At 42.5% G+C, this 13235-nt stretch overlaps 1 protein-coding gene across 12 annotated transcripts in view; it reads left to right on the forward strand.

Moving 5' to 3' along the window:
• The window catches only part of AGAP1 (ArfGAP with GTPase domain, ankyrin repeat and PH domain 1), a 257074-nt gene that overhangs the window by 208231 nt on the left and 35608 nt on the right, over positions 1-13235 (forward strand). For 8 of the 12 annotated variants that reach the window (XM_015867759.2, XM_015867760.2, XM_015867757.2 and 5 more), the window contains 3 exons: positions 2211-2288; positions 8999-9153; positions 10163-10253. In XM_015867759.2, coding sequence (XP_015723245.1) covers positions 2211-2288; positions 8999-9153; positions 10163-10253 — 324 coding nt within the window. The remainder of the gene's footprint in view (positions 1-2210; positions 2289-8998; positions 9154-10162; positions 10254-13235) is intronic. The other 4 variants (XM_015867762.2, XM_015867761.2, XM_015867755.2 and 1 more) reach the window with 1 other exon arrangement.

The raw sequence follows: 13235 nt of genomic DNA on the forward strand, positions 1-13235 counted from the left end.
GCATCACCACCCTCTGGGAGAAAAAGACTTCAACAAATCAATCTACCTTGAAGATCTTTCTAATTACCAAGCTTTGTTTCTATTAAATAATGAAGCATTTTTTTGAATAGATTTTTATTGGAATCCAGTTCTTTCTTCCTAGGTTTTGTTTGTGTATACACACATAAATCACCAGAGCTGGCAACCACAGCTTATGCCGAGCTAACTTTCAAACCTGAGGGTGAATCCAGACTGTATGGAATCTTCTGGTATGTAAGCTAAAGAGAGATCAGGCAAATAACATCTAGCACCTGCTTAGGCCTTGTTTGTAGGCAGCAGAAATTTATAGTTAGGCTGTAATTCTGAAGGCAGTCAGGATAGGATGGCTGGGCGAGGCCCTGCTGGTCACACATACATCAATCACCTCCGCAGAGGCTGCTTTTGGCACTGTCCAAACCCTGATGGTGATAATATTATTGAATTCTCAGATATAGCAGAGCATCACAAGGAAGCAGGTCGGTGTCTAATCATTGCTATAGGACACACTGGGATGTATCAGAATCTCAGCATCTCTGAAAAAAGGGCCCATTCCTTTAAAAATGGAGAAAAAGGCATGACACTTAACACATTAAAATGGATTATTTCATCAATAGGTTAATGGGAAACCAGGCTGCAAGTTCACTTCCTGCTTATATATCCATACCTGAACATGTGATTAAAGTATGAAAAATGACAACAGACTGGGGAAAAGGTTTTTGTATACTGGAAACAGTCTTCCTTTTCTAAGCATGCCAAACCTCGATTTTGCCTATTTATATGTAAATTTCTTTTTTCTCAGGAAAAACAAGATTTCAGCTGGGAAATGGTGCCTTTCAGGTTGCCAGTTCCTGCTGGGACTCGTTAAACATTTCTAAAACAGAAGGTTTCTCATATTGAAGGATGCATGTAATGAAGATACTTTTAGATTTGATGAACTTTATTTTGTACATAGTTCCAACATAGCCTTTCTTTGATGGGAGTGGTGAGGCCCTGGTATGGGGTGCCTGGATTGCTGTGAATGCCCAGGGGTGAATGCCAGGCTGGGTTGGATAGGGCTTTGGGCAGCCTGGCCTGTGGGAGCCAAACATATGAGTCTGAATTCCTTGGGACATTAAAATATATCTGGTAGATTAGAAAGAAAATTCTCAGAATATATTATGTTATGTGATGTCCAGCTTGGATGAGGTGCTGATGAGGTCTTACTCCAGATTTACTGTGAGTTTCTTTGTAATAAGCTTATTAGAGTAAAGGGGTGTTTAGAAAGAAAACGTGGCTTAGAAATTAATCATAATTAATAGCACTGTAAGTGGCACTGTCCTCCTTAGAAGCCTTATATCTGAGCTCAAGACTGTCCCATCTGTGGGCAGAATTTCTTTACTCACAGAGTGGTGAGGTGCTGGAACAGCTGCCCAGCTGCTGTGGATGCCCCATCCATCCCTGGAGGTGTTCAAGGCCAGGTTGGATGGGGCCCTGGGCAGCCTGCGCTGGTATTAAATGTGGAGGTTGGTGGCTCTGCATGTAGTAGAGGGGCTGGGGCTTCGTGATCCTCGAAGTCCCTTCCAACCCAACCATTCTATGATGATTCTGTGATGAAGGCCCTTGCGAGCTGCTGAGAAGGAGGTCTGGATATTCATCCAGTTCTGGCTGGTAGCAGAGATCCCTTCCTTGATGCTGCAGAACAGATTTTACAAGGTGAGATGACTGGAAGGCTTGTAGAGGTATCACTTAGCAGGTACATCATTCCTTCCTTGTACTTGGGATGGCCCAGGGTAAAAGAGCAACTCATCCGTCTGATTCTCGCTCTTAAATAGCACTGTACTGCCGTTGTTTTGTCTGGTCCTGTGTCCCTTGTACAAACACATTGTGCCTTTTTATTTCTGCTGCTCTTTCTGTCTGTTCCAATAGCAGGTCCGTCTGGCCTTGCCAGATCTTGTCACCTTTTAGAGATTTCAAAATCACTCCCAAGAAAGAAGAGGCCTTCCGTACAGTCTGAGGATTGGAAAGGCTGTGTTAGCCCTGTGTGCATTTTATGTGTAGCTCTTCACACGTAACAGGCTTGTGCTTGTATTTTACTTCACGTGCTATTTTGATGTTTCTTTTTTACCCCTTTTTCATTATTATTTTTTTTCCTTTTTCTTTATTTTTATTCTATTCTCTTTGTTTTCTCTCCCCCTTCTGCTCTCTGGATGCAGCCAAACGCAAAGCTTGGAAACTAAACCGTGTTGGTAGCCTGCGAAATATATACAGCAGCAGCAGCACCAACACTGAAGGTAACAAAACCACACGTTGTAGATGAACACCCCCCTCTCTAACCCTGTTTTGTTTTTTTTTTTAACCCTGCTTCTCTGGAAGTTGTCCTCCTTGCGTCTCCCACCAAATGCAGGAATGGAAATCAAATTTGCCCAAAGCATGTGTGCTTTCATCTTATGTTTGCAGAGTCATTCCAGCGGTCTTTTCATCTTTTCGTTTGCCCATTTTATTTTACCATTCATGTTCCTTTCAGCTTACTTAAATTCTGACCTTTCCCTCTAGTCGTGGAGTGGTGATGTTTAAATTACTTCAAGAACCCATTTTCTCCCTTTATTTATTTATTTCTCGATCCCCCCCTTTCTACATGTGGGCACTCGATGTAATATATCCGAAGTTATTACGGTTTTTATAAGTGTTAGTATCAGGTGTAATGATCTGTAGCCTCATACAATGGTGTGCCGTGACATTTAAGCAACAGTCTTAATTTGTTTTGCCAAAGCGTTTCTCCATAATGCTCTTTGCAGCTCTAATCCGAAGGCGAGACAGTGCCGGGTCATTTGCATGTGCTGCTCTTGCTTGTAAATTCTGTATATTGTTGTATTTCTAAAGGTCGTGCAGTGCCAAAGTTCACAAATTGACTTACGTTGCTCTTTTTTTTTCCCCCTACCGAAGACAGCCAGCGTGGCTTTTGTATGAGAGAACATTGGATTGGTCTTCCCCCCCCCCCCCCCCCTTCTTCCACCGCCTCCATCTGAACAACATAATTATAAACTTCCTTCTGATTTTTGTGGTGTTGGGTTTTTTTTTTTTGTTCTTTTCATTGTTAATATTACAAATGTCAAAAGGTCAGAATGAGTCGGAAGGCCGGGAGAGGAGGAAAAAAAACACAAACCTCTGCCACCATCTCCAACAGCATGTAAGAGGGGACGGTGTAAGGAATATGGAATGCAAAATAGGTCACAACTCAGTACTCTCAATACAGTGGGGTTTAGGGGGGGGGGTTGGGGGGGTGGATTTTTCTTTCTCACTTAAGTGCAAACCAAATGGGTCAAGTAATCACGAGCGCATGCCCTAACACTAATTGACTTCTTTTGGAATGATTATAACTGTAATATTTTTCTTAATGTCACTGTTTTCTGGGCTGTTGGTTTTAGTGATTGCCAAGCGGTGGCATTAAATCTCTTGTAAATTTTAAATTGCATGCTATTTCTGTAAACAAGTCCCTCTGTTCACATCCTGATCATTAACCTTTGGTGATTTATATCACCGGCCCTTGTGGGGTTTTTTTTTTTTGCACAATTACTGCTGGATGCCGTGCTCTCACTGCCAAATAAAGTGTACGCGGGAAACAAAAGTGGGGTTTTACGGCGGCTTGTTAAGGAGGCTTTTTTAATTATAATTTTGCTTTATTTCTCCTCGTAAATGGAAAATTATTACCTTTCGCAGCAACAGTTGCAAATGCGGTCTGGTTTGATCCCTGTTGTTGTCTCTTCCGAGTGCAGAATGAGAGAAGCTGGTGATTGGACATTAATACTTTGCTGTCTTTTACTGTTCAGTAGGAAAATAAGCCGTTGTTTGATAACAGATCATTTTGTATGACTATTGTCACGGGTTAACCGGAAATCTACATGTTATTGAGTGTGAAACGTGTGTAAAGAGCTCCCTTGTGGACCGCAGTTCCAAACCTTGGGGTTTAAGGCCTGTCTAGTCTGAAGACTCTTCCATTGCGCTAATGCAAGCATCTGTGGAAGGCACGTTGAATAAACAACCTTATGGGAATAGGTTCCTGATAGGCCCGATCTGAAGGGATTGGAGAGATACCATCAGAATGTAATTCTGAAGTTAGGGAAACTTCTTGCTTGGAAGTTTTACCCCTAATAAAAATGGAGGGATCTGTTCACCACAGTTCTGCACCTCTAGGCATGCATGCTTCCCCTCAGTGCGATAGCTGCAGTTGTGAGACTGGCAAATGCAGAGTTAATGAGCAGTGTTAAGTATGAAAAGCCACATGTTTAGATAATTATGCCTTCAAAAAAGAAAATGTTGATAGGAAATGACAGTCCAGAATAACAAATCTGCTTTAGTCTTTAGCACGTGCTCGCTCAGTTGCACTTTTGTGTTGTTACAGAACAAAGATGTTACCATCATGGACAATTTTTAGGAGCTTGATCTCGGCTAATTTTTCATTCTGGTGCTGTGATTTAGGTCTATAGTCTGTTCCCATGTAGCAAAATCTCCAGTGAAGATGGAGAAGGTGAAGACATGCGTGCTGTAACTGTGCCATAGGTGCTTAGCAGAGGGGAGCATCTGCATGGGCCTCAGTCTGGTGGGTCACTCATGCTTTCTGCTTGCACAAGGTCAGCTTTTGCTGCATGCCATGCGAAGCTGTGTCCTCCCTGAGCATGGCTGCTCTCTGTTTATTTAACAGCTATTGATGCTCTTGCAGTGATGTTTCACCTGTGCGGGAAGTTCATGTTGGCTTAAGCACTGCAGATGGAGAGGGAGGCTGTGAGAGCACCAAAGATGAGCTCTATCCAGTCAGCTTAGCCAAGAAAGGTCTTCATCTTTGAAACACATATGGTTTAAAAAGGGAACTGCAGGCTTGAAGCACACTAGGAAGCACCTAGTGCAAGTACAGACTGGCATTCTATATGAACTGAGTTTAAAAATGACTTCATGGTGTTCTTTGAACCACGTTGTCTTGGCATCCAAATAAAGTAAGTACATATGGCAGGGGGAGAGCATTGGTCCCTTGAGCTAGAAACAAGCCTTTCATCATCACTTTGTCATTGATGGGCCATGATATAAAACAGTGGTACTGAAACATTCTTCCAGTGGAATGCAACCTTTATCAAGAGCTGTGGGCAACTGATAGCAGAGCTATATTGTCCTGATAGGGTTGATTTTCAAAACTAATTAGATTTAGACACTGGGTTTGGAAAGGGGAGAGAAGTATTAGCATAGTCATGCCCAGTGGGACGTGGCACAAATATTTCTTTAATTGATGCTGCTAATAAACATACTTATCTTCCAACTTACAGGGATAAATTACACCAAGTGGCAAAAGGTAGTGATAGTTCACATGACATAGTGCATAAATAACCCCCTTGTTGTGAACAAATCGTATGCTGTAAACATCTAATGTTGATTGCTAGAGCACCTCATCAGTTTTTCATTATCATCCTTTAGAACAAAAGACTGTGGGTTGTTAAGGATGGATGCTGGCATGGGATGAGTCTCAGTGTTACTTCAGACAGCACTGGGTAGGTTTGAAGCTGTAACCTCAACTCCAGAAGATGCTTTATGGGTGTTTGAAATACGCCATTGAGTCTTCTGGTTCAATGCTTGTTGTTTCTGGTATCATGTACCAGACATGGACAGCAACTTGCTATCAATTTGCCAAGGCAGGCCTGTGATCCTCTGATGATGGAATGCTTGCAAGGAATTGGGTATGGTGTTCTATAGGCGGGTGGGCTGTAGCAGTACATGTTGTTTGGCAGATGACAGTAGATGTTGACTTGGGTTGAGCACAGTAATCTTCCTACAAAGAGAGAACGATGAGAGCAGAGTGTGCAGCACAGAGTAGCACCACATAGTCCCTTCAGGTGGTGGTGGTGATGGTTTCCATGTGCAGTCTGGTGTGGTCTTCCTCGCACTCATGGTTGCACAGCCTCCAGTGAAAGAAAAGCTCACCAATGCCTTGGGTTCCATATCACATTCCTACAGTTCTAACTCGTTTCCCATTTCAGCCACCTCTTCTTGCTTACAGAACAGCCCCACCACACAACATTTGAGACATCTCCTGTCCGATAATAACTTCCAAATGTAAATCAGTTGCAGCTGTTTCTTAGCACTTTAACCCTTTGTCTGCTGAGCTTCCAGGAAACAATTGATGACTGATTGGCCCATTAACCTTTATAAAAAAAGTTTGACAGCCTGGACTTGTGTAATGAGGAGGGATTCCTGGTGAAATCAGTTTGATGGCTGAGTTGCTTGCCCCTGAGGATGAAAAATTAGCCCCACAGGACCTCGTCTGCATAGAAACTGGACACAATTAGTGTAATATCCGGTGTTATTAATGTAGTTTGGAGTAATTGGGCAGGTTGATTTCGACAGGTTGATGGTGCTAAAATACTATTACAGTGGACCTTTCTATGAATAACCATTAAACATGGAAAACCGTTTAATAAAATGTTGTGATTGGGCTCCTAGGGATTTAAATAGCCCTACCTGTAATTTTATTAAAGACTAAAACTGACCAATTCCATTCTGGTGCCTGGATTTTTCTGTTTGCATTTGTGATGGGTCCGGATTTAGAGACTGCTACCTGCATGGCACATCTGGTTTGCTCATTGCTCTGTAGGTGACGTGATATGGGCTCTGCTGCCTTGTTTCACAGATCAGGGAACTCCTGCAAACTTAAGTTGTCAGCAATGACCAAGCTTTTGGCCAACTTGCTGGTGAAGTGAAAGACATCTTTCTAGCCCAGTCCTAACACATCCCTATGGTACTGGGACAAACTCATTAACATGTGGTGTGGACTTGGCCATTCCCAGCTACCACAACTGCAAGGTTTTCCAGCTATTGTTACAGTGTCATCTGGTGGTAGCAGCAAAGGTCAGGAGATGAAACGAGAGCCTTCCCTTTGGGATAAGGATGCTTTGCGTACAGGATAATCAGAGGAAATGGCTGACGGTGATCCCAAGTGTCTGTCTCAATTGTGCACTGTGCAGTAGGTCTTCCATGAGCAGAGGAATGACTTTAGTGCAGCATTTTATTCAAAGCTTGCAGGGATGCTGTTTGAGGGTGGGATTTCAAACCTCCCTTACAGGTTAGGCTGGATTGCAGAATGCGTTGCTCATAACAAATTCCTAGGTGTGTGATCAGGATTACTAGACGGGAGAATTCAGTTGTGCTGTATCTTGAATCTACACACATCCTTCAGCTCCTGAAACTGTAAAGTTGGGAAATCACAGCATACTTGGATGCTGAAATTATGGGCTGAGCTGTGACAGGATTACTGTAAAGATTAAATATAAGCTGTATGTGCTTGTTGATTATTAGATACGTTAGCTCTGTCCATGCTCATGTCTCCTCTTGTTACACATCCCAACAGGGTGTCCTCCTTGCTTTGAAGAGAGGCGTGGGGAATTGTTTTCCTGTAGGTGACACCATGTCATACTCACATCACTGCATATTGAGGGGTCCTGGCCACCGTCACCATACTGATGCACTCACCTCAATAGCACCTGTAATGTGTAATTGCTATGAAAATCCTTGAGGTTAATACTTCTGCTGTTTCTTTTGCTGTTCCTGTTCATGGATTTCTTCCTCTTGATTTGCACTTCATTGAAAACTTTGCATTCCTCTTCATGCTTGCCTCTAAATCACTTACCTGTGCGATTTAGAAGCACTGTGTATGGAAGAGGTTGCTCTCTGTGTAGAAGATTGCTCTGAGCTGTAGGATTTGGTGACAGCATTTGTAAATCTCTTATTCATTAAGTCTTTGGAAGTACAAAGATTTTATCATTTAGAAGCCATTAAAAAGCCATAGAGTGATGCATCTGCTAAGCTGTACTCTACTGCTGCTACATTCAGTTTTCCATGTCCTCCTCTGCCAGTGTTCTCTGGTCTTTGTGAGGTCTCTCTTCCCATCAACAAGGCTTTCTGGAGGTGCCTCAGTTTTGTTCTGCAAGGCTCTGTTGTCCTACAGTAGCAAGACAGGCACTATGTGGGACTGTGTATGCAGGAAGACCAGTTATCCCACAGGCTGAAAAAATGACTTCCATTGAGCAGCAGTGCTACGTTTAAAGCCAGCTCTAGATGTGTCACATCTATATGCTTATGGACGACAAGGCAATGCAGGAGTTTCATGGCCCTGAATATCTAATAAGTCATTAGTAGACAAGTGAATGCTTTTTCCAAAGCCCATTATGTCTGATGTTCACCAGAACTTGGTGCTCTGTTGTAATGTTCCTTTCATGCTTCCTGATTCCAGTATCTCTGTCTCAGCTTCCTTGACTCTTTTGATTGTGGTATCCCATGTGTAGGCAGAGTGCGTTCATTTAGTTGAGGTTTGTTGGTTATTTTCATGCACTGCAGTGCTTTGGCCTGAATACTTGTCCTTATTCTGCAGTGGCCCTGAGGGGTTTCCACTGACCCTTTCTGCAGGCTTCTTAGATCATTTTCTCATCTCTCCCAATGTGAATAAGTTGAACTGATTTTAATCCTGCATTATAATCCAGTGTATTTGTGCCGAAAATGAGTATATCTGCTTTCAACATTTTATGCACAGAGGTGGTGGAAGGCAGAGGGTAAACTGTTGAACTTTGTATCGTCAACTCTTTATAATGCATTCATCCTTTCAGTTATTTTGTGACACACTTTGTGTTGGATTTTTTTTACAGTATGTAGCTCTAAGCACGTCAGGTTTAAGTCTAAATAGTGTGTGTTCACCACTTTGTCTTCCAGAGGTGGATCGACTCAACACTGAACAGGCAAATGCAAGCAAGAACTGTATATTCAAACAAAACAACACTTTATTCATTATAGCATTCTGAGAGGAAAACCCTGGATCTGCGAGTTGTTTTCCAATGCGTTGTGCAGCTTCAGGGTTGGATGTACTGAGCCTCTGATCTCCAGCATTCAGACTTGCACTTGCTTAGGCCTGTCTGTCAGTATCCTTGAATTTAAACCTTTTTCCTATTGCATGGTTTGTTTTCTTTTACAGAACAAGAAGAAAACTTTGAGTTTATCATTGTCTCTCTCACTGGCCAGACGTGGCACTTTGAAGCTACCACATACGAAGAAAGAGATGCATGGGTACAAGCCATAGAGAGTCAGATCTTGGCCAGTTTACAGTCGTGTGAGAGCAGCAAGAACAAGGTATGGTGCATGGAGTAATGCATGAGAATGAGTAATAGGCGGTTGATCATCAAGGAAAGCAAAATCAAGAATGCTGAACTTGAAACCTCACCTCCTAGAGAAATACATGTAGTGTTAGAGCTGCATGTTATCCATCTAAGCAGTGTCATTGGAAGAGGGAAATTCAGATCTTACAGTAAATGCCTGCTTTCGTTACCCCATCCTACCTGCTTAGGTGTATTACTGGTTTCCAATATATGTTTCCAGTAATAATTGGGATAATAACGTTTGATTCCAATATACATTTCTGAGATAGACACAAAAACAAACAGGTTACGATTTTTCTCTGACTTAAATGGATTTACGTGTTCTAATGTTTATGTTAAGGGAGAGAGAAATCTTTATGCTAATACCCGTGTTAAAAAGCACTAACACTAAGAGAGGTAAAGAGTGGCTGGTAGTAGTCACTATCCAGTACCTACAGAGAAGATTGGCTTTTGTGTATATTAAGTATGCTTTTGAAAAGAAGAATCCTTTGTTAAGATCTTGACTGCAGAGGGGACTTTTCTGATTGTGTCCTCAACCTGCTACAGTGCTCCAAGAGGTTTTCTTCTGTAAAGTAGATCCACTGTCTCAAAACTTGTCAAAAGAACTAACTGGAATACCGTAGTACAGCAAGTAGGGGTGTAATAGATGTCATTGTGATGGAACATCTCCACATGGCTTTATTTGATTTTCATTTGAAAATCATGTCCGGAGAGCCCATAGTTTGTTGCAGCTGACAATTTTACTCTCACAAAGCCCACCAGATGGTTTAGTTGAGAAGAGCTGAACTGGCTCATGGTGACAGACTCTCCAGATCCAAATAAAGAGCATCAGCCAAGGATTTCAGGGTCCTTCATCTCGTTCATTCAGACTTGACCTGAGCTCTGTGGGTTGTTTGTTATTTTTGCATTTACTGACTGTGGTGTTATCTAACCCTTTTTATTGCTCCCTTGTTTGTTACCTGTGCCTTTCTTCACATTTCCAGTCGCGTCTGACAAGTCAGAATGAGGCCATGGCCCTTCAGTCGATAAGGAACATCAGAGGCAATTCCCACTGCGTGGACTGTGAAGCACAGAGTAAGTACAGCTGCTGCTGGAGGCAGCGTGGTGTGTTGGGCTTCAGAAAGCTGCCCTCAGTTCCTTGGCCAAGAGATAGGTGAACATCCACCGTGGGCTTTGTCTTTTTTTGATATTACATTCCATATGTTATTTTCACCTCTCTTCATGGTGGAGTTTGCTTCATCAGGTTTATTTTGTGTTAATTTATATTTAGCATTTTTATATTTAGTGTACGCTGTGTCAGATAAGTCTGATTTTATTCCTTCCCTCTTGTTGTACTTTACCTCTTTAAATGGGAGCATTTCTTCACTTCCCTTTGAAGAAAGGGAAAAAGGAGTTTGCTCTTTGACATCAGCTACTTCCACTTTCTTCCTGCTTTGGGTGGAGAAGACATAGCGGTCGTATTTCCAGAGAAGTAAAGCTTAATTAGTGAGTTTTGTATTTGTTGGTTGATTATAGAATTACTCATCAGAAGAAACCAGAGTTATTCCTTGTTGTGTCTGGATACCAGAAAACTGATCTGAGAGGGTGTTTTTTTTTCCTGTGTCTCTTTCCTTCTTTTTTCCTTTTTTTTTTTTTTTTTTTTTTAACACATATCTAATGTTCAGAAATGTTCTCAAGAATACTTTGAGCTGCTCTTCACCTCACTAACCCCAGCTGAGGTCATTATTCTGTTGCTCTTTAGTTCCAGAGGTTTGTAACAAAGCCATAAAAAGGAAGTACTCTTGCTCCAAAGCAATTAGTTGGAGGAGCAGAAGGACTGAGAACTCCTGCATTTTTGTTTCTTTGATCTCCCCAAGTCAGAACTTTTCCTTGTGATTTTGCATGTGCTTAAAATGGAAAAAATATTCATTTATTTTTCTCCAAGTGGCTTTTTTTTTAAAAAAACTTGCTGTTTAGGATTTTTGACTCCTTGTCTAAAGCCATTTCAACTTCCCAGTTGAATTCAGAATGAACATTCATACAGACGTGCAAGTGCTTTTGCATGATTAATTTCCTGTCTGCATAGCTAGCAATTTAGCTGATTCGATCATCCACAGAGCAAGCAAACCTATTGTCCCCTGCCTCATCCTCAAAAGGTCTGAAGGGAAGGTGGTGAGCACATTAACAGGCATTTCCAGTCTGTGCCATCAAAGTGTTCTTCACACATAGATTGATTTTAATTGATTCTTTTGAAAATTGTCAGATATTCATATTCAAAAGACAGCTGCTCTGTCCCCAGCAGTTCAGCCTGCAGGGATACCAGCCTTGGCTGGACTAAGCTTTGAGCACCGGGACTCAAACCCTGTCGGAACAGCTTGTTGACCTGCTTGGAGGTGATCACTGGTGGAAATACCTCAGGCTTATCAACAGTGATGAAGTGAGGTCTTTATGTTCCACTGGCTGGTAACCCAGGCTGTGATAAGCAAGGAAAAAGATGTTAGTTTGGCTGGCGTTTTAACGTGTGTAGACCAAAAAGGGTTGTATTTCTTCATATTCTTTCATAGTGAGCTGGTAGTCACTCAGATTTACTCCAAGATTTTGGTATAGATGTATAAGATGCTGTGCTTTATATGACAAGGATGAGGTCTTCAAGTGACCAAGGTGGTTGGTTTCTCTGAAGCATCTGAGCAGGCTAATGGGAGTGTGACTGATTCCTGCTTCGGTCTGTACAGATGTGGGCAGCATTTTCCTAGGCCCTGTTAACTGGTTACCCAAGCAGAGTAGAAAAGTGTTGTTCATTTACTGCAAACACACGTGTCCTTCCAATTTTTTCTCCTTTTCCTGTCAGCCTGGTTTGTTCCTCATCCAGATTGCTCCTTGGGTCAAGCTGGCCATGAGTGCCAGCAGAAGAGATGTGCCAGGAACACATTGCAGGCAGAGGGCAGGATGGACCTGCTCTTTTTGGCAGGGCTTAGTTGTATGGCTCGGGTGTTGGAGGGTGATCGTGGAACCTCAGCTGGAAACTCAATTCGTAGTTCATCTTCTTGGAGGTGATTCAAACCCTCTTGCCTTTTGCCCTCCCTAATTTTAAGACCACTGTATTTCCCTTGAGAAATCCGGGCTAGTTCCAAAGTGCTGTGCTTTAGGACCCAAACCTGTGCTGGGTGTGAGCCTCAGCCAGCTCCTCATGTTGCCAGCCTTTGCTTTTTTCCCTTCTCTCCCTTTCTGCCTTACCCCGGAGCGTTTTGCATCACAAACACCCGGCACTGTTGTGGAAAGCCGACATAATTTGCATCCTCACAAAGCCAGATGTTCGACAGCAAAGGAATAGGAGATGTTGCTGTCCCTCGGTTCTATTCAAGAGCCATCAATCTTCCACTTCAGAAGTCTCATTCTTCCTCTTTCTAGAGCTGTTTGGCTTTTTAGCACTTCATTACAGCATTTTGTTCCACTGGGGAATTTCAGCTTTGTTGTACTGGCCCTGCTGTAAGCCTGCTGGCCCTTTAGCAGTCCTGAGCTGAGCTTTGTCAAACTCCTGTCCTAACTTTCCTGCCCACAGCTCCATTTTCTGCCTCTTCCAGTTGTAATGACGCCAGAGGAGAAACTTGGCTCGCTCCTCTGAGATGCCTGGGGAGCGTGGAATAACAATTCTCTTGTTTTCCTCTAAAAACAAGAAGTGCTTACTGTGGGATTTATTGGATGTGAGAGCCAAACACTGCTCATTTCGGCAGTGGGATTTCAGTTGCTCATTTTGGATTGGGAGGAAGTTTTCAGAGGAGAAAACTGAGCATTTTATCTGGGAGTAGCCAACAATGCCCGTGTTTTACAGCTTAAAAATGTTCGAGCATGAGCTTTAAAACTTGCTTGACTAGATTGTACAAGAGGAAGATGCAGACAGGAGCACTGAATTTCACACAGAGCCATCCCTGGTCATCTACAAAGGCTGCTCCAAAAGTAATGCCTCCTGTTTTATGGTATTGACCCACGACATCTGAGGCAGACATCAGTGGTACAGCAATAGAGACTGAACCTTCCCACTATGTCCCAATATGTTTTGTTGCTGTGTAACAAATGGCA

Source organism: Coturnix japonica, chromosome 7 (assembly GCF_001577835.2).
Source record: "Coturnix japonica isolate 7356 chromosome 7, Coturnix japonica 2.1, whole genome shotgun sequence".
Lineage (NCBI taxonomy): Eukaryota > Metazoa > Chordata > Aves > Galliformes > Phasianidae > Coturnix > Coturnix japonica.